General features: G+C 37.9%; 1 protein-coding gene and 1 pseudogene across 1 annotated transcript; both read left to right on the top strand.

The window, feature by feature from the left end:
• Window positions 1–16,180: 16,180 nt before the first annotated feature.
• Window positions 16,181–16,705, top strand: LOC111910811 (monothiol glutaredoxin-S6-like; annotated as a pseudogene).
• Window positions 16,706–21,751: 5,046 nt separating this feature from the next.
• LOC111910821 (monothiol glutaredoxin-S6) lies at window positions 21,752–22,511 on the top strand. The gene has a single exon (XM_023906638.3). The coding sequence runs from the start codon at window positions 21,901–21,903 to the stop codon at window positions 22,207–22,209; it is 309 nt and encodes a 102-aa protein (XP_023762406.1). The 5' UTR covers window positions 21,752–21,900; the 3' UTR covers window positions 22,210–22,511.
• Window positions 22,512–22,877: the final 366 nt, after the last annotated feature.

Raw genomic sequence — 22,877 nt, 5'->3', positions numbered from 1 at the left:
ACCAATACTCAAAATCCCTATTTCTAAGTACTTATGAATTCTGCAGCAATCCCAATGCAATGTCCAGTCTCTATGGACAATCTACAAACAATTTATGAGTCTTAAATCAATACTTACTCCTAAAGTATGACCGACTGTGGTGCTTCGAATAACTTAATAATCATGAAGTAAAACATGCAAAGTGAAACGTAATAATAAATTAATTGACAAATAGCATCATATACATTGAATATAAAGAAATCTCTATTTAATTAATCAATATCCAATTACAATTTTAATTGCTATATAGTTTCAAAATACCATCAACACTAACATCTAAAATTTAATATCGTCTCTTAGTCCAATGCTCCTAGTATGTTCAAAGTGCTTGACCTTGCTCAGACCCTTCGTGAGAGGATCAACATGATTCTCTTCCGATGATACATGATTTACCACGAGTGCACCCTCTTCAACCTTATGTCTAATGTAGTGATATTTCCTCTCAATGTGCCTAGATCTACCATGATCTTTAGGTTTTTTTTGTCAAAGCTACCACACCCTCGTTGTCGTAGAAAATCTCCATTGGTTCTAGGATTGATGGAACAACTCCAAGATCTCCAATAAAATTCTTTAACCACATAGCCTCCTTTGTTGCGTCTCTTGCTGCGGTATATACTCTGATTCACAAGTATAGTCGGCAACTGTTTGTTGCTTGGAACTTTTCTAAGGTACCACTCCATCATTTAACAAGAAAACGCAGCCATATTGAGAATAATTGTTATCTTGAAGAATAATTGTTATCTCGAAGAATAATTGTTATCTCGATCTGTTTTAAATTTAGCGTCATTATATCCACTCACCTTAAGTTCATCTTTGCCACCAAAAATGTAACGTCCCATTTTTATTAACATAAATGTTTTATTTTTATTAAGGTAAAGCTTCCCAATTCGTAAATCCATTATTAATAAAAACCATTTATTCCAAATTACATTTATTAAAAATCAAAGTATCATAGAAAACATGAAATCCTCAATGCTACTGATGAGTGGGTACAGTCCCGCCTTCACCTTCCCATAGACATCGATGATACCTGAAAAAATAAACAACTGGATAAACATAAAGCTTAGTGAGTTTCCCTAAAATACCACACATAAATGAACATATAAACGAGCAACGAGCCTAATTAGCCATCGGACTGAAATGCCCAACTATACTGGGTTTATTGGCCTTAGCACCTTAACCCAAGCCTCCGTGCCTACGACTTATAGCCAGCCCGCACCAGGTATCTTGGCTTTTAGCACAAAGTAGGACCGCCTCAACCCAACCAAACACAACATGTCAACATGTAAAGAAACAAGGGTCAATTAGGCACATAATACAAGCAAACATCAATCATACAACTCACTACCGCCTACTAGTCCTCTCACAACATACAGTCCCGCTACTAGCTAATGTCCATGAAATGCGTAACCATAAGTAACTAGAGGTGAGATAGACACCCGGACAGATGATCCTACTCTAGAGCCACAACCAAATAAGGAACATGGAAGAAATCCTAGATCAAGAGTTCTCAGACTATCCTACATGACTACAGACAGACCCCAGGGCACTCCACAAGATGATAACCAGCAAGTACATATAACATACAGTTCTACATATCACTACAACAACGCAACATACTTGATACTAGGAAACAGATCTAACAGATAACTATAGCAAAGCAACATACTCCATACCAAGATACATATATAACATATCACTACAGGAAAGCAACATACTAAATATCAATAATCCAAGGAATGCATGACTGAATATACTCAGATGTGATATAGACACCCGGACAGGTGATCCTACTCTAGAACCACAACCAAATAAGGAACAGGTAAGAGAGCCATGATCAAGAGTCCTCAGTTTATCCTACGTGACTATATATAGTCCCTAAGGCATCCCTCTTCTAACAAATAACCAAAAACTAGTGGGCCGACATTGGTTCCTTTAACCCACGAGTACAATGAGGCGAAACTCACCTCAATATGCGCTTAAGTAACCACCGTAGTTATGAAGAACTCTAGTAGCTTTAACTCACTTCTAATCACCTACATGAAGATACTTGAGTCAATACCCGATCACAGGTCATCGTCACTTGCAACTGTGACTACATCACATGAAATGACAGTTAGGGTTCCACATACAATGACGACTAGGGTCAAGTAAGGACACTTAAACCTTTAAGGAATTAACCAAATAAGAGTAGGATTGATTAAGGTTTGACCTAGACATTCTTGGGTATAATAATAATCCAAGCAATATCCCATATACGCACCCCGATCCCCGATCATTGCCCAAAAATAGGGCTTCCCGATTTTTAGGTTTGCCAAATAAAATGATAACTAGGGTTAGTTTTCCACACATAATACCTTAAGGACTTAATTCTTTAGGTTCAATACCGCATTTATTTAATCGTCGGCCATTGTCAAGTATAATTTAAAGTTCAACTAACAGTTGAACGCGGGTCCCGACAAAACTCCAAAGCTATGGTTTTTTATTACATTAGGGTTTTCTAAACACTGGTTAGGGTTTCCAAACCAAACATGTTCCACTCAGTATATGTAACACCCAAAGTTTTGAAGGCCAAGAAAGGAAAGAAAACCCTAAGTTTAGGGGTCGACTCGGCAAGTCCAAGGAGGGACTCGGCGAGTCCGAGCGGGATCCGAGTCGAGGAGTAAGTGACCGACTTGGCAAGTCGGCCAAGGTGACTCGGCGAGTCTGGTCTGTGCGAGGAAAACCCTAAATCTGGGGCTTGGAGCCTATTTAATCGCCTCATTCTTCTTCCTAGGGCTCCTTTACTGTCTCTCTCACCCAGAACGCCGCACCCTAAGCATCCATTATGCTCATTCAAGCTCTTAGCCATTTTTGAGTGATTTAAAAGAAGAAGAAGAAGTGGGAATCTTTGAAGCATCAAGGAGTGGCCTTGGATCCGAAGTTTGGGGAACATTTCAGAGCATTTGAAGGTATCAATTCGTTTCCCTCCTTTAGATCTTCTTTGGTTATGAGTTTTGGGGCTTTTAAGCCATGTCTAAGATCAATTTCGAGCTTGAGGTCCAGATCTGAGGTTGGTACCTCAGATCCATGCTTGTTTTGGTTTAGAATCCCGTAAAGTATCAGCCATTGGGTGGATTTTGGAGCCTCTTGGTCTTAAACCCTAGTTCATGGTGTATTTTGCTTAGAACTCCATCTTTACACGTAAAGTTTGCAGCTTTACGTGGGGAATAGGCTTGGGAAGGGTAGATCTATAGTTTGGAGACCATGCATGACTCGAAAGTCCTCTGCATGTAAGTAGATCCGAATGGACTCGGCGAGTCCTTCGAGTGGACTCGGCGAGTAGCTTGAAGATGAGGAGGAACTCGACGAGTGGGATGAACAGCTCGACGAGTCGGTTGAAGATGGGCATGAACTCGACGAGTTGGATGAACAATTCGGTGAGTTGGATGAAGATTGCTTTGTGCTCGGCGAGTCTGTTCTTAGACTCGGCGAGTCAGGTCGCGCAGTCCCAAACCCTTCAAGTTAAGACTCGAGTCAGCGAGTCGAGCAAGGACTCAGTGAGTTGGACAGGACAGGATTCGGGAATCAGTAGACTCGGCGAGTCAGGGGCTGACTCGGCGAGTCAAGTCGTGATTGGAGGACCTTGAGCATAGGGACTCGGCGAGTCAGTAAGTGGACTCGGCGAGTAGGGTTGACCTGGAAGGTTGACTTTGACCAGGACTTTGACTTTGGCAAGAGTTGACTTGGTTTACCTTGAAGGTCAGTTAGACTAAGTGTTATGTTGATATTGGTAGCTCGGGGAGCTAGTGGTGCAGCAGTTCGGAGTCAGTGGTCAGGTAGCGGTCAAAGGGATTAGCAGCAGTAGTTCAGTAGTATCAGGTGAGTTTCCCTTTGTATGAATGGGTCTACGGCCACAATGCCGGCCCATATAGTTATGAGTAGAAGACCCGGGGGTTAGCCCTAGGCACAGTATGCTAGTATGATATTCGGACGAGGTCCAATGTTAGAGGGCGGGTGCCCAAGAGATGATTTATGTGATAGTTTATTACTCGTTGTCTGTGTGATACTTGTATGTGCCTGGTAGGGAGGTGAGTGTGGGCGAGGTCCCGTATCTCACCAATAGCAGAGTGTGGATGGTGTTCTACATCTCAGTAGCAGCAGCCCAAGGGCGAGGCCCAAGTTAGGAAAGGAGTGAGAGTGGGCTGGGCCCGTACCTCACTAACAGCAGGAGTATGGACGAGGTTCCATGACTCATCAGTAGCAGGACACGGGCGGGGCCTAGAGATAGGCGAGGCCTTAGAGCAAGAGCTGTTAGCATACGTTTAGCTTATGTGATGTTATGTGATATGTATATGTGCTGTTATATGTTAGTGGGCGGGGCCCTGTGACAGGCGAGACCTAAGTAAAACATATATGTATCCGAGCGGGGCTCGAAGCCAGGCGGGGCCTGGAGCGGCGGGGCCGTTGTAACGGGCGAGGCCCGAAGTAGGGGGCGAGGCCCCGGATAGCGGGCGTGGCCCAGTATGTGCAGTATGTGGTTATGCATGGTATGTGGTAAGGTGGGGAACTCACTAAGCTTCGTGCTTACGGTTTTCAGTTTTGTTTTCAGGTACTTCCGGTAGCGGAGGGAGAAGCTCGGGGTGATCGCATGGCACACACCATAGATTAGTCAGCCTGGGAATGTTTACTCTGATAATGAACATGTGTTTTGAAAACTTATACTCAGATTATGTTTTGGAATGATGTCTTTGCTTAAAGTAATGTTCTATTAAAAGAAATTTTTGGTCTTAAATTTTGGGATGTTATAGTATAAGGTTATATGCTTAGATCATTTAATGTTTAGTAACTTGGACACCACCCATTGTCATCTTGGCCAGTAGTGGTAGGCGGTTGTCGACGACAACATCCAACACTTTTTAATGGTGGTAGTTATATTTTAGGCTAAAACACTATCCAAAACATTCTAGTACACACGAAATGTCAATCCAATACACACATATTGTAACACCTGCTTTTGAAAGTGTTTCGTTGCTCGGGGTTGCGGCCCAATTATCATTGCCATAGGGTTTAGGGCCTTAGGAAAGGAAGGATTCTTCCTAGTTCAGAGGTGGGGGTCATGGCATGAGTGACCCAAGTATTCGTTTGTGTCTTCGGAAGCCTAGGGTATGATTGTAATCGTATGTATCGGTCTTTTATGAAATTTAGGTTTTATTCAGCAGGTTTTAAGGCTTGGACATGTTGTTAGGAGTGTAGGGCTTCTCGCCACCTTTTCGTGGATATACGGTTCGTTGGAAACGGACCTCGGATGAGGAAGATATGACACTTTGCAGATATTCACAATTTTGGTCCCTAATGGAGATTTATAGCAAGGCAGTCCCACACATGCAAGGAATGCATGTGCATGTTTGGCTGGGTATGCCTAGCGTAGAAGGCTGCGTGGTCGCAAGTGGTTTGTGAGTACGTCGAGCGTACAAAGAGGTACGCGGGGCGTACTCCATTCAGACTAAACCCCTAAATTTTAGGGTATAGGACTATATAAGGAACATTATGCATCAAAGACCAGCCTCCCTCTCACCGTAAAGCAGCTACTACGAAACCCTAATCCATACTTGAGTGATCTTGGAGCTTAGAAGACCATTATAGAGTGCATCTTAGTGTTTTGAAGGAAGGTGGCCATTGTTGAAGCATCATCTAAGGAGTAAAGGCTTATAGATCTAGAACCTTGGCATTCATATAAGGTATAAAGCTTTAAACTTGGTGTTTATTTTCTTAGATCTCTTGAAGTATGGCTTTATGGAGCCTTTTGGTCCCATTAAAGAAGTGTTACGAGCCCTTGTAGTTTATGAAGCTTAGAATTTCCATTCTCAGTGTTATTTGGGTCATTGAATCGTAAAGATGTCATCTTTGGGATTAAAATCCGTCCATGCTTTAGTTATGGCCATTTTCATGGAAGTAGATTGGTATACTTTGAGTGTGGGTTCCTTTGGGTCAAGTAAAGTCACAAAGTTAGTGACTTTATGGATTAAGACATTGAAGAGGACTTAGATCTGTGATATTAGCCTCTGGAATAAAGTATTAAGTGCTTAATGGTATAAATGGCTTAACAGAGCAGTACATTGGGGCGTACAAGCATGTACGCACAACGTACAAGCCATACAACCTGTAAGCTTAGCATACAGAGGAGTACACCCTGCATACTCATCGGATTTGGGCTTTGCGTTGTTTGGTCCTCGGTTTGGGCCATTTCCATGGGCTGGTACCTTGGGACTTAGTGGGCTATCTGGAATTGAACCTTTAGACTAGATAAGCATTATTTGGCCATAGATTGAGGCCCATGTGAAGGGATTGGGCCTAATTAGAAATTGACCATGTATTGGGCCTTGTACGAGTGTTTATCTATTTGGGCCAAGAGTTTAGCAGAGTTCATTTTGGGGCAAGAGTATATGAGGAGTAGAATGGTCTTTTACCCCAGTGAGGACTTATGGTTAAGTTATGAGAATCCCGAACTTAACTAGTTTATGTGATGAGTAGTAGCTCGGGGAGTCGAGAGATTAGTAGTTCGAGGATCTACCAACTAGCAGCAAGAGGATTATCCGTGAGATCCAACTTTGTGAGGTGAGTTTCCTCCTATTTGAACGGGTCGATGGCACCAATGTTGGCCCGTATTTATGTTATGTGTTTTTGGATTACACTCCAATTTCGAGCGGTACAGGAGGAATGTTGGTATGCTTGATGTCTTCTTGATTCTTGCATGTGTCTGTATTTGTATGTTTCCGGATTATGATCCGATGTCGGGTGATGCCCGAGGAATGTCTGTATGATTTCCGGATTACGGTCCAATGTAGGGCGATGTCCGAGGAATGTTTATATATATGATTCCGGACTACGGTTCGATGTCGGGTGGTACCCGATTACTATGTGCATGTTTAGTTATACTTGATGTCTTTGTGATACTTGTATGTGTCTGGTAGGGAGGTGAGTGTGGGCAGGGTCATGTATCTCATCACTAGCTGAGTGTGGATAGGATTCCATATCTCATCATTAGCGGAGTAGGGCGGGGACCATGATATGCGAGGCCTTAGGATTGGAACATATAGTATTATGTATGATTCTTTATATGCTAGCATGATTATATGATATTGTTTGCTTATGTACAGCCGACGAGACCCAGTGATAGACGGGGTCTGGGAGAAACAAATCTATATACCGAGTGGGGCTCGATGCCAGGCGGGGCCTGATGTCGGACACTGTCTGATGCCGGGCGGCGCCCGATGAAGGGACGGGGGCCCAGTTTATGTGATTATCTGTATGGTATGTGGTAGTTTAGGGAGACTCACTAAGATTCGTGTTTACGATTTTTAGTTTTGGTTTCAGGTACTTCCAATTGTAAAGAGAATAGCTCGGGATGACTGCATTGCACACACCATGATGTATAGCATGGGATGTTTACTCTGATGTTTTGATTTGGAAACTATGATAATAATGTTTTGAAATACTTTGACTCATGTTTTTATGGAATGGTTTGATAACGATGGTTTTATTAATAATTAAAAATGAAATTTTTGGTCATGATTTTTGGGATGTTACACATATGCACACAGCCACCCAAGGTGGTGGCTAGTGTCGGCAAAATGGTAACAGCCACCATGGTTGGCTGCCATGGTGGTTCTCTTCGTTTTTCTATCCAACAAAACACACATAAAAGCCTCTCCAACTTACCACAATAGCAACACACACACACCCACACTCACAAAACACGAACACAACCAACCTCGCTCTTGGAGGAGGACGACAACTGGAGGTTGCAGCAAAATGATAGTCGCATGGAGTGGCGATGGAGGCGATGTAGAAACAAAAGGAAACGGAGAAGAAAAAGGTTGTGCGACCCCTAACAGAGAACAACAGCAACAACAACACGAGCTTCCTTTCTTCCTACTTCCCCACTATCACGGCTTCCAAACGTCAATCTTCGTCTTCGTTGGCAACGAGATCAGCGACAGTGGTTCACGACGGCAACACAGGTGATGGCGACGGTTGGAGATATGGAGGGATAAGGTGGCGGCTGAGAATATATTAGGGTTAGGGTTTATGTGGGTTCAACCGGGTAGCAAGAGGGTGGAGGGGGAACAGGTTTAAGTCTCGTCTCTCTTCAAACATTAGTCCCTTTCTTACACTTTCATTCCCTCCTTCTCAATTCATTTTCAAACTAAATCCATAATTTACTCTATAGCCCCTGCTTCCAAAAGTCCTTTCAATTCAAGTCCAAAAGTTACCAAACAACCCCCAAATTCCACAAATCTATTCACAACTAGTCTGAAACTTACACTTTAACCCCCCGATTTCCATAATTTATAACATTTAACTCCTTGCGCTAATATTCTGATAAATTATTATAGATTTAGGGATAACATAAAAATATAAAAATTCATCTCGGGGTGTTAGAGTTTATTATTTATTTATTTATTTATTTACTAATTTTATTTTATTTATCTTATTTTAAACAGGATGTTAAAAAAACTAAGATCATATCTTTCATTTTTTGCAAATACTTAAGAATGTTCTTCACTGCCGTCCAATGAGCTAAACCAGGATTTCCTTGATATCTGCTAACCATGCTCAAAGCATAACCCACATCAAATCGAGTACATATCATAACGTACATGATTGATCCTGTAGCCAAAGCATATGGAATCCGACTCGTAGTATCTATTTCCTTATCACTACTGGGACATTGAGTCTTGCTAAACTTTACAATATGATGCATGGGTAAGTATCCCTTCATGGAATTTTCCATATTGAATCTTTTCAATACTTTATCCAAGAATTTATTCTGACTTAATCCTAATAATTGTTCCCACCTATTCCTTTATATTCTTATACCAAGAATATATGTAGCTTTTCCTAGATCCTTCATAGCGAAACATTTTCCAAGCCAAGACTTGACTTCTTGCACGGTTGGAACACTGTTTCCTAGTAGGAGTATATCATCCACATACAAAACTAGAAAAGTTACTATGTTCCCTCTAGCTTTGACATACACGCAAGATTCATCTTCACTTCTAGAAAATCCAAACTCTGTGACCTTTTCATGGAAGCAAAGATTCCAGCTACGAGATGCTTGTTTCAGTCTATAGATGGACTTCTCAAGCTTATACACCTTATTAGGGAGTTTGGTATGCACAAAACCTTCTAGTAGAGCCATGTAAACATCCTCAGCCAGTTTCCCATTTTAAGGAAATCAGTTTTGATATCCATTGGCGATACTTCATAGTCATAGTGAGCAACAATGGCATGCATTACCCTAATTGACTTAATATTGGCAACTGGTGAGAAAGTTACATGATAGTCAATCCATTGGGTTTAAGTAAAGCCTTTTGCAACCAACCTAGTTTTGTAAGTCTGTACATTACCATCCATGTCAGTCTACTTCTTGAATCCATTTACACCTCATAGTCTTTCGACCAGGTGGTTGATCAACCAAGGTCCACACTTGGTTATCATACATGGATTGGATCTTGCTATCCATTGCTTCTTTCCACTTAGTAGCCTCAGGGCCTGCCATCACCTCCTTGTAGTTAGCAGGCTCATCCAAATTTACCAGTGTTGCATCACTGATAAATGTATCACCTTCTGCAGTTATATAGAAACCATTAAACGAAGGTGTCATGCTAAACCTACAGGACCGACGAAGGGGCAACAAATTGTTAATTGGCTCAACAATTTCATTCTCAGGTTGAGAGTTAGTATCTTCAAAATTTGCTTCATCAGATAAATCTCGAATCTCTTCAAGATCAATCGAGCTCCCACTACCCTCTTTGGAAATGAGCTCTCCCTCTCTCGCGAAAGACTCCTATTCGAGCTACAAAGACCACGTTGTCATTGGGTCTATAAAAAAAGTACCCAAAGGATTTTTTTCTAGATAAACAATGAAAAAACACTTCTCGGCTATGGGTTCAAGTTTGTTTGAGGTTTCTCGCCTAACGAGAACCTCACAACCCCAGACCTTGATATGTGCAAGTGAGGGAGGTTTCCCTGTCCATTTCATGAGATGTCTTGACAACTTTCTTAGTTGGAACAAGATTGAGGTTATGGGCGACTGTTTCTAAGGCATACCCCTATAATGAAATTGGAAGCGAAACTTGACTCATCATGAAACGAACCATAGAATCTTTGAAGCATGATCGTTTTACTATAAAAGACTTAGGCTTAATGCGTTATTTGTTATGGATTGAAGTTGTTTAATCTCCAAAGGGCTATCTTTTGTCTCGAACAAAGTATATTTCTGATATGTTTGAATGTGTAAGTCTCTCTGACAATAAGACCGTTGATACCCTTAGAGACTAATTTGAGGCATTCTCTAATTGAAAGTGTCCCCTTATCAGGTCCGAGACTATCTCAAACCATTATGGGGAGTTTTATTTATCTTATTATTACTCGACCATATATAGATCATGTAGTTTGTGTGGTTAGCCAGTTTGTTACCGCTCATTCTACTGTTCATTAGGGAGTTGTCTTTGTATCTTGAGATATCTCTCGGGAACTCGGTTTCACAACCTTGTGTTTCCTTCCTCGTCCTATCTTGAGTTGTGTGCTTATAGTGATGCTGAATGAGATAGTGATCCTCATAATCGTAAATCCACCATTGGCTTTCGTATAATTTTTGGAGATTCGTTGATTCCATAGAAGAGTAAGAAACAAGATGTTGTCTCTTGATCTTCAACATAGGGTGAATATCGAATCAAGCTATAGTTGTCACCACTTGTGAGATCTTTTTTTTGGCTATGTTGGCTTCTTGCAGACATGGGTGTTGACATTTCTCAGCCAACCCCTTGCATTGTGCTAACAACAACACGATACTAATTGTCAAGAATTCGGATTTTCATGAGTAGATGAAACATATTAAGATTGATTGTCATTTCACTCGTCATCATTTCAACATAGGAGTATCTTTTTGTCACATGTTTCCTCATCCTTGCAGATTGCTATATGTTTACAATGCCTTTGTTTGCTTCTCGAGTTTATTTTTTGTCTAACAAACTCTCAATGATTATTGTTGTTGTATTGTGAGTTTGAGGGAATTATTGACCTTATTTTTGTTTTGGGTCATTACTTAGCCTTAGCTAGGTAAAACTTAAATAACTTTCCTAGTTATAGTTGTATTTTCCCTCCTTCGTAAATACAAATTTCTTTTAATAATAAGTAGTTTTTTCTTTAGATTGTTATTACTTTTCGGGATCTAACACGGTTGGTATCAGAAGGTAAACCAATTTGTAACGTAACTATTTTAGTGGATACTACTGTTTTTAATTAATCTCAGGATCCTACCTGACTGGTTTTGTTAAAAAAACGCGTCACTTATTGACAATTTATTGTTTAAAGTTATGGGACTCTGCAGAGTGTACTTGAGTTTTTGACTATAATAGTGTGATTGAAGAAAATATTTACCATTTTAGTATAATTTGAAAAATATTTACCATATTAGGATTATTTTTATTTTTCTTTACTTTTCAGCTTTTATTAATGGTTTTTTTATTTTAACTATCCTATTTTTTTTTTCCTTTTTCTCTTTTATTTTACCCTTTTACTATTTTGTTATTTTTTTAAAATAAAAGTTATTTTTTACTATTTTTCTTATTAAATAACATTTTTTTATGTTTTTTATTTTAAAAACCTATTTTTTTATACAAACCTTTAATCATCAAATTTTAGCCATCGTAAATCGTACAATATATTTTAAGGTACAAAAATTCTAACATTAAACTTATTGTTTGTTAAAAAAACACCACAATTAAACAAATTAGTGCATTTTTATTGTTTCTCGATCAGCATATGTTTGTTTGATCAAAAGATTCAAAACTACAGCAAGTAATTACGAAGTTTTGAAGTTACCAAATTTTAACATTTTAGATGGTTTAATTATATACAAATAATAATTTAAAAATCCATATCAACAACAAAATCTATCTATGCGAACCAAATAATTGTCCAAATCGACATTGGTAATGAGTTTAACTAGCAATATTCATATAAATGGATCAACAAGAATTATGGTCACTATATATAGTTATATACAATGCGTATTGAAATGATATTAAGCCTCCTTATTATAAAGTTTTGAATTTTTTTTCATTTATCTTTATATTCAAGTATAGTTTTGGGATAATTGTTTTGAACGAATGATATTGAATATTATAATATTTTCTTTGTGATTTGAAAATTTATTTTATTTTTGATATATTATAAAATAATTTATCAATCAAAAGGTGATGTTATTTTTTTTTAATTTTTGTGACAAATATTGTTTGAGTTTTTTTTTAACTGTGGTGTTTTTTTGTAACAAACAGAGAGTTTTTTTATTTTTTATTTTTTTACTTTAAAAATATTGTAGGTGTAATGTTGGAGTTTTTGCACCTTAAAATATATATTAAGTTAATTTACGATGGCTAATATTTGATAGGTAAAGGTTTATATAAGAAAAATGAATATTTAAAATAAAAAATAAAAAATAAATAAATAACATAAAAAAATTGTTATTAAAAAAACAGTAGAAAAAGAAAAAAATAAAATAAAAACTGTTATATAAAAAATAACAAAATAGTATAAAAGGGAAAATAAAAGAGAAAAAGAGAACAAAAATTGGATATTTAAAATAAAAAACTATTAAAAAAGCTAAAAAGTAAAGAAAAATGAAAACAATACTAGTACGGTAAACATTTTTCAAAATATAGTAAAATGATAAATATTTTCTTCAATAACCTTATGGTCAAAAACTCGAGTAGGGATGAGCAAAAGGACCGAACCGGCCGGAACCGGCCCGAACCGGACCGGACCGGGGAACCGGCTTCGGCCAAAATCAAGAACCGAACCGGCCCGGCGGTTCTACCGGTTCCGGTTCTACCGGTTCCCGGTTCCTACCGGTTCTTGTCGTGTCTTCAAATGTTGGAACCGCTCCTTGAAAAATAGCATCATATGGTTCCGGTTTTTGCCGGTTCTACCGGTTTTTGCCGGTTCTACCGGTTCCGGTTAAATCGGTTCCGGTTCCTACCGGTTCCCGGTTCCAAAAATCCACAAAAATAACGTCCCGGTCCCGGCCCGACCGGTTCCATCGGGTTCCGGTTCCGGTGCCGGTTCCGGTTCCAGTACCGGTTCCGGCCGGTTCCCCGGTCCATATGCTCATCCCTAAACTCGAGTGTACCTGGGAGTGGGTCTGATCTTGTTCACCAACAAAATAGCAACAAGTAGAATTAAAAACTTTAATTATGCAATCACTATCCGATAGAATCTCTCGGGCATAAAAGCTTCTATTTCCTTATTCTGGATGACGATTACTATTTAAGAATCACATATGAGAATTTGTGAAACGTTCACTACATAAAAGAGATGCATGGCCAATCACATTGAGCCAACGATTCTTCTAGATAAGTCATTATCTATTAGTGCATCACAAGGATCGGGTATTGTTCACTTGTATCAATCCATAAGTGACCTTTTAAAGCTTTAAAAAACATGCTTTTAAAAATACACTTCTTTAGTTTGTATCCTGTCATGCTAACTAATTGGTTGACTCGTTCTTTTAAAAACTTGGTCCGCTAGAAAAAAAAAAAAATCCCTCTGATCATGGCAGTTAATATTTAACACCGAAAAGGAAACCCCATGAGTTGACGCATAATTACACCAGAATATGATGCATTGTGCCTAGATATTAAATGGAACAAAGTAAAAGGAGTACAAGCAAATGAACCTACCCAAGTCAAGCACACTGAGTTGAGTTGAAACCTCATTTCACATGGCCATGTCAACGTGTAACAAAGAGTAAAGAATGAAACGACAGATTACAGAACATTAATTTTGAGGCAATCAAATTGTGAAAAGGAGTTGCCATGCTGGCATGCATTATTGGTGTAAGCATAATATGATGTATATATTATTCCTGAAATGTCTTTTCCTATGTGATTTTCCCATCTAGTGCTCAAGCATAATTAAATGCAACATCACACCAAGTGTACAAATGATCCTCGGCATTTTCCAATTTACATAAATGAAGTAAGAGAATGAAATGAGGAAAAAAGGATAGCCTATTGGATGCCAAGACTCGATGTTAAACAGCCACATATCCAGATATATACAAAGACGTGGCCTTACATATGCCCATTATGATATATGCTCCATCCCTACATCCCTACATCCCTACATATGACAACATAATATTCTGCTTCTTCTAGAATACAGTAAGCAAACAATGCTAACAGTTTAAGTTTTTAAGACATTTGCCTCCAAATAGATCTATTTAAAGAAATGCAGCCAATTAAGTTAAGAAGTATATTAACATGTAATTAAGCTTAGGCTTTTCAGTATGACACCAAAATGTGGTAGTGTATCAATACACTAAAACTGACCCTTCGGGTTTGTTTTGAGCCAGTTATGCAAATTCTTCCCTCTAGACCATTATGACATATCCAAATTATTCTTTCCTTCTTAAGGCTGCAAAAAGATGTCACTATCTAATACCGGATTCTTATGTACTGTATTGGACATAAGATTCTTATTTTATCACCATTGACAAACAAGGGACGTAATGAGAGGGTGAAAGGAATAAGCTTAACTTCCACTACATTCTTTTAGCTTGAGACCAAATACACCCAGAATAGAAAAGTGAGAGAGAAAGAGAGGGTAACTCTAGCACAGGAAACACACAAGCAAACTGTATTATATATATATATATATATATATATATATATATATATATATATATATATATATATATATATATATATATATATATATATATATATATATATATATATATATATATATATATATATATATGTATATATATATTTGCAATATCCTACACACCATTTGACGAGTTAAAAAACGCATTAGAGATCTTTATATGAGCTAAAACGTCCCTTCCTCTTACTTGAATGGCACAAGTCCTAAAACAAATTACCCGTTTCTAATTGGTTATGAAAATAGGATGCAAGCTATTAATCTTCTATTAAAGGTGGGGTTCCTGATCATTTTATTCGTACGTTCATGAACTGCAGCCAAATTAAAGGAACACCTGAATCGACATGATTCTGGTAACTTATGTCATCACAACCAACTGTTATATTCAAAATTATAACCAAAACATTTGATGCTTAAACAAGCAGACTTAGGGATGAGCATATGGACCGGGGAACCGGCCGGAACCGGAACCCGATGGAACCGGTCGGGCCGGGACCAGGACGTTATTTTTGTGGATTTTTGGAACCGGAACCGGTAGAACCGACAAAAACCGGTAGAATCGGTAAAAACCGGAACCGTATGATGCTATTTTTCGAGGGCCGGTTCCAACATTTGAAGACACGACAAGAACCGGTAGAACCGCCGGGCCGGTTCGGTTCTTGATTTTGGCCGAAGCCGGTTCCCGGTTCCGGTCCGGTTCGGGCCGGTTTCGGCCGGTTCGGTCCTTTTGCTCATCCCTAGGCATACTCATAACGAATCACTTATTGTGAAACAATCTTTGTACATATCAGGTGTTGACCACTCAAGTGACGTGGATGGAAATCTATACTGTAAACCGAATAAGTAAAGTAAAATACTCCATGTTATGTGTTTGTTTGGGTTGTTGTGTGGTTTCATTATTGATATTTTCTATGAACAAGACCAAACTTCTTTCTAAATGCTCAATTTCTCATCACTTGCGTGGTGGTTGGGCACTTTTCACCTTCTTCCTTACATATATAGAATCTGACAGTAAGAAAGGTAGCTAGGGTGTCTACCCAATTTAAAAAGCATCTTTTACGCCTCATCAGATGCTTGGGATAGAAATAAGAAAAGAAAAATATGAAATATTCATGGCCATAAACATAATTACGATACTGCCCTTCCACAGCAGAGAAGTTAAAGGGTGCATCAAGGGTAAGGTTGTCATTCAAGATGTAAGAGGCTGCCGTGCATATCAATCTACGGATAATCAACTTGTTATCAATTAGTTGTGAAGCTCATGAACGGTACTGTAGTATAATTTTCAGGGAAAAAAGAATCTCTCCTTTTCAATATTGTCAAGTAAGCACATCAACCTAAAATCTTCAAAAATAATTATCTATATATAGCATTAGCAAGAGCTCAGTTCACCCACAACAAAATCTAAATTTAGCTACAAGTTCCCAAGATGGCCACAGTTACAGCTTTGGTGAATGAAAGGTCAGTGGTTATATTCAGCAAAACCTCTTGCTGCATGTGCCATACCATTCAGACATTGATAATTAAGTAGTTTTGGAGCAAACCCAACTGTTTATGAGCTCGATAAGCATCCAAAGGGACAGCAACTAGAGAAGGAACTCAAAGGATTAGGGTGTAAGCCAAGTGTACCAGCCGTGTTCATAGGGCAGCAGTTGATTGGGGGTGCCAACGAGATAATGACCCTTCATCTCAAGGGTCAGCTGGTGCCATTGCTTCTCAGGTCTAACGCAATATGGGTTTAGTGAAACGTGTTCAAGCTTTTACAGTATACAGTTAGAGTTATGTGAATACAACTATAGGAGCAATTTGATGCTTTTACGGTCGTTATATATATAGCAGGAAAGACGAGTTTGTTGGCCTTCTTTTCTGCTGATTTTGTTCTCTTTCTTTATAAGCCCATGACAATGTATGCATGTGCCAATCCTTGCATGTAATTTTTGTTGGGATTAAGGACTTAAACACACAAACATGATAAGTGATAACAAAAGATGTCAAGATCAAAATAAATACCATAAGAATTTAACGTGAATTCACTCGATCAAAGAAATCGAGCTACGTACGTCTACGGACAAACAAGAGATATTTTATTAATAATAGCAGAGCAATCGCACATGCTTTCTACATTAGGGTTACATTTGTACGATGAGGTCTATTTAACTTGGTTCACTTTAACCCATAAGATACCTTGCTCATATAGGTTTTATTCGTCTTAGAGTTAGGATAATCACTACCATAAAGCTTAACGTGCATCTAGATGGGTATATTACATGCCTTTGAACCTTCTATTTTTCAAAATCTTCTTGATGTATCTCGACTGATTCGAAGATAAATTAACGGTTTCTATTTGGTTATTATGAAAAGCTATTAAAGGCGTTTTTCTGATATTACTCATAAGTTAATGACATCCAACCAAGATAAATGGACATTTGAATTAACATGATTCGTTTAACTTATGTCATCACAACGAGTTTTTGACCATATAAGTGTTTTTAAAAAAACTTATTTTACCAATGGATACTTTTAAACTTATTTACCAGGGTTATTTAGCAATTTAATAATAATAATAATAATAATAATAATAATAATAATAAACAACCATGCCCTAATTTACTTCTTACTAAAACCGATCAATCGATTTCAACGACTGGCGGCAAGAGCATCATCTCCGACACACCACTGCCGGCAACTCTGGTGGCGACCTCAGCGACATAATCAGCGACTTCAGCCTTCCAGGTATGTTTTTAATTAGAACTTCGATTTTAGGCTGTAATTGCTTCAGTTACGTGTTTGTTAGAGTGTAATTGCTTCGATTTTTAGTTAGATTCATTTGAAATTTGATTTTTGATTTCTATGTTTGTAAAATTGATTCCTGTTTGATTAGATTTTGTGAAATTCGATTTTAGGCTGTAATTGCTTCGATTTTAGTTTAGATTCGTGTGAAATTCGATTTTTGATTTCTATATTTGTGAAATCGGTTTCTATTTGTCATGGTTGGTTTGTTTGATAGGATGTTGTTTGATTTCTGATTTCAATATGTTCAATCACACTTTTCAAATTCTGTTTTTTTTATGTATTTGATTGTAGATGTAATGTTATATTAGACATTGTTCACAATGAGAATTTCCACTCAATCTCTCAAGTTGCTATTGCAAGCAATGCAATAGCAATTGATAAAGAAGTTGTTGCAAATGATGTGTTAGAAAAAGATGAAATTGGAGAAGAAGATGGAATTAGAGAAAAAGATGATGAATAATCTTTTGAAGTTCCTTCAACTTTTACTACTATGGAGGAAACAAATGTAACTACGGATAACAATTGGATTGTGTCACAATTAGTGAGCAAGAATGATTTTACATAAGAGATTGGGAAAAGATTCTTTCAAGGATAAAAAAGAACTTATTAGAGCTATCAAGCTTTATAGTATTAAGACACATAAACAGTTTGAGGTTGTTGAGACACGTCCAACTCTATGTACCATAAGATGCAAGTTACATTTACAATCTGGTTGCAAATGGCAAGTTCGTGCAATCAAACGAAAACGAAGTGGATATTCTGAAATTACAAAGCATATCGGTCGACATACTTGTTTACATGATAATATTTCTCAAGACCATCGAAATCTAGATGGAAGCTTGATAACCTAGGAAACCAAACATCTTATTAAAGAGCAACCTTCAATTAGTATTTCTGCTTTGAGAGCCGAAATAGTCGATAAATTAGGTTATATTCCATCATACAAAAAGGTTTGGACCGGAAAATAAAAGGCAATTAAACAAGTGTTTGGCAATTGGGAAGAATCTTATTATGTTGTACCCAAATTCTATGCACAGTTCAAAAGTTCAATCCGGAGACTATAGTCGAGTGGTTAGTTTTGAGCTCAACCAATGAAGAACCCATGAAATTTTGACGTGTTTTTTGGGTTTTTTCCCCTTCTATTAAGGGGTTTGTACATTGTCGACCGGTGATTAGCATTGATGACACACATAGTTTAAAATGATGTTTGTTGGTTTAAATTTTAAAAAATTGTTGGTTGGTTTAAATTGAAAAAATTGCAAAAATAGTCCCTGTGGTATGCATTTTTTTGGGGTTTTAGTCCAAACAGTGACTTTTTTGGATTGGTGGTCCTTTTGACCATGTTTGTTTGTGATTTTGGTCCCTCGGAAAACTGAAAAGACTAAAATGCCCTTACTGATATATTTTTTATATTTTTTTTTATTTAATTTAAAAGAAAAAGAAAATAAATAACTAATTTGGGCCCACATATCTCTCTCTCTCTCTCTCTCTCTCTCTCTCTCTCATCGGGTAGAACACATTCCTTCAAAACTTCCCGTTTTTTTTCACCACCGGCCAAGGAAGAGGTTGTCGGTCACCGGAGCTGCCTTTGTCTGCTGTGTTTTCTGTCGAATTAAGAAAGAAACAACGAGGAACTACTAGAGCAGCCCCTATCCCCACCATTGTCGGCGATGATAGTCACCAACACCTGTCTCTCTTTCTTCTTCGTGTGTTGCTACTGGCGCGGGAGCAAATGAACCAAGGAGGGCTCTCCATAGATCGGTTGCCCGTCCTTGCCTCGTGATTTCTCAGTCATCACCGGAGCTTCCCGTTAGCTGCCTTCGTTCCTTTCTTCTTGATCTGTCGAATCTCGTTGGTTGGAGCTTTGGGGGAAATACACTTACGTTCCTTTCTTCTTGATCTGTGATTGACTCAAAAGATGAATATATAAAAAGATCCACCGTCCTTACTCCCTCTACTTCCCAAAAAGGTTTGTCATCATCATCCTCTTCTTCATCATCGTTTCCCCCAACTAGGTGACTCCCCTGCTACTTATACCAACTAAACCCTCATCTACTCCACCATCATTAATCTCAAACATAACCATCATCTCGTTGAGTTAACTGAGAGAGATTAAACATCGTATACCAAGTGATCGATGAAACGCCTAAGTCAACTAAGGTTTCTCTGTAAATCAAAGTGAGCCCATCGTGAGTTGTAGTTCAAAGGAAGAGGCAATTTTGCGATTCGTTATCAGCTGTCTTCAATCGACGAAATGAAGCACACAACTGAAATTGCGTTGGTGAAGATAAAGAGACTGAGACGACGAGAGCTTATCAATGACGGCAGCAGGTGGTGGACCGGAGAGTCTCAACAGCAGCAGTGATGGTCAATGGGTGGAAGGAAGCGGTCCTCCGGTGATGATTTGCAAAAGGAAGAAGACGGAGACGATCGTTGTAGTCGGTGGTTCAGAAGATGGCGAAAAAGGGTGTTTGGGTTACTGTAATAGACGAGCAACAACCAAGAAAGGAAAAGGGGGTGTTTGGGTGATTCGGTCGACGGAATGGATAGAATGAGGGTGAAGACAGTCGGTGGCGATGAGCTATTTCCGACCACCTCTTGACTGATCTGATAGCGAAATATGTGGGAGGGGGTTTGGTGGCCCTTATCAACGAAGAGAGAGAGAGAGAGAGAGAGAGAGAGAGAGAGAGAGAGAGAGAGCAGGTGGGTCCCATTCTTGATTTCATTTAACATTTATAATTAAATAAAAGAAAAAAATATTTAAGTAAATGGAAAAAACAAATTAAAAGGGCAAACTAGTCTTTTCAAGATTATCAGGGACCAATTCTACAATGAAAGTAGCCTAAAAGGACTAGGAAACCAAAAAAGTCACTGTTTGAACTAAAACCCCAAAAAAATGCATACCACAGGGACCATTTTTGCAATTTTGTCGTTTAAATTTTAAAAGTTATTTCTTGGTTTTTATAAGAAGATTTGTTAAATATAATGATGTTCGTAAAAAACAATTAATACACAGTAAAAGCAAAGAAAAGCTAAAAAAAATTATTATATTAAATAAATAAATAATTGGTTACAATGAAAGTTTAGACTTTAGAGTGCATATCAAGCTTTACTTTGTGGTCTATGCACATAAGAAAGAAGAAAAAAAAAGAGCATCACATGTTCTAAAAAATAATATAAAATATTAAGTAACTTTATATGGTAAATATGTTTAAAAGTATACCTATATGGTAAATAAATTTTTTAAAAACTATATGATCTAAAACTCCATCACAACCAATTGATATATTAAGGATTAGTTTAGGATACGCAGGAGAGAGAAATTCAAATGTTTAATGCTACGTGACTCGTCGATTACATCAATTTGTATTCTGAATCTCACGAAAAAATTAGCCCCTTCTCCTTATTCTTCCTAATCACTCAGACTGCTCCCTAAAATCACTAAAATATCCATTAATCACAAGGATCTCCAACTGCTTTTAACATTGTCCATCACTATAAATCTTTGAAGTCCTTCAACAACAATTATTCACTTCAAAACCACACCCAGATAAATTAACGGTTTCTATTTGGTTATTATGAAAAGCTATTAAATGCATTTTTTCTGATATTATTCATAAGTTAATGACATGCAACCAAGACAAATGGACATTTGAATTAACATGATTCGGTTAACTTATGTCATCACAACCAATTGCTATATTCAAAGTTATAGCCAAACATTTAATGCCAAAACAGCATACTTACAACGAATCACTTGATGTGAAAAAAAAAATGTGTGCATATCATGTATAAGACTAATCAAGTGGCGTGGATAACAATCCTTTAGTTGGAGAGTACTTCTCACCTTCTTCGTATTATACAAAATCTTGTGATGAAAAAGATAGTGTGTCTACGCAATTTAGAATTTAAAAAGCATCTTCCTCCACCTCAGCAGATTCTCTGGATAGAAATATGAATAGACTAATATTTATGTCCATAAACTTATTTACAATGCTGCCCTTTGATAAATAATTTCAGCATAGAATTTAAAGGCTGCAGCAAGGTTAAGGATGTCATTCAAAATGTAAGCTTCCGTGCATATCAATATACGGATAAGCAACTTGTTATCAATCAGATGTGAAGCCTCATGAATGATACCATGGTAATTTCATGAAAACAGAATCTCTCCTTTTCAGTGTCAAGTAAGAGCATCAACCCAAGAACTTCACGACTTCTTATCTATATATAGCATTAGCAAGAGTTCAGTTCACTCACAACAAACCTAAAGTTTCATACCTGTAGCCTCTAGCTATCAGTCACTAAGACTTTCATTCACTAAATTTGGCCTGTTAATTATTGCTACAAGTTCCCAAGATGGCGACAGTTATAGCGTTGGCAAATGAAAGGTCGGTAGTTATATTTAGCAAAACCTCTTGTTGCATGTGCCATACCATTAAGACATTGATAACTAGTTTTGGAGCAAATCCAACTGTTTACGAGCTAGATGAGCATCCAAGGGGACAACAACTAGAGAAGGAACTCAAGGGAATGGGGTGTAAGCCAAGTGTACCAGCTGTGTTCATAGGGCAGCAGCTGATTGGGGGTGCCAACGAGATAATGACCCTTCATCTCAAGGGTCAGCTGGTGCCACTGCTCCTCAGCTCCAACGCTATATGGGTTTAAGGAATTACGTTTTATATAAATTAAGTATCGATCAATATTTTACAATATAGAGTTAGAGTTAAGTTAATACAGCTATAAGAGCAGTTTGATGCCTCTACAGTTGTTATTAGAACAGGAAATTAAGAAGAGTTTTTCTGCTGGTTTTTGTTCTCTTTATTTATTTTAGTCCATGACAATCCATGTGCCAACTCGCACATGTACTTCCCTAGCTACTTTTGAGAAGCAACAAGAGATACCATGTTTTACAGAAGTTGTTATTGTGTTTTGAAGAAACAAATATTTATGCCCAAACATTTCTGATTTGGTCTCGATCAATTACAAGTTCCTTGATTAATTATTTAAATTCTCTTTGTTTCCAATGAGCTCCTGTTAGATATAATTTGCTAGAATGTTGTTATATATTGTGAAATTCAATAACTATCTACTCCATGTGTTTCCATGGATCTTGAATTCAACCGGAAAACTGGAAAAGAGAGCAGAAAACCAATCTGGTTGTAAGAAAAACCAAAAAATATGGTTCCTTGGAGCTAGAAACCGAGAATTTATGTTCATTCGATTTCAGTTTTAGGCGAAAACCGAGCTGAACCAAACTGTGCTCATCCCTATTCTTTTTCATGTTAAACTTGTTCCAAAACAGCAAGAATTTGCTTATTGTAGCAGTAATAATA

This window comes from Lactuca sativa, chromosome 9, assembly GCF_002870075.4.
Source record: "Lactuca sativa cultivar Salinas chromosome 9, Lsat_Salinas_v11, whole genome shotgun sequence".
Lineage (NCBI taxonomy): Eukaryota > Viridiplantae > Streptophyta > Magnoliopsida > Asterales > Asteraceae > Lactuca > Lactuca sativa.
This window is presented reverse-complemented; position numbering and strand designations above follow the sequence as displayed.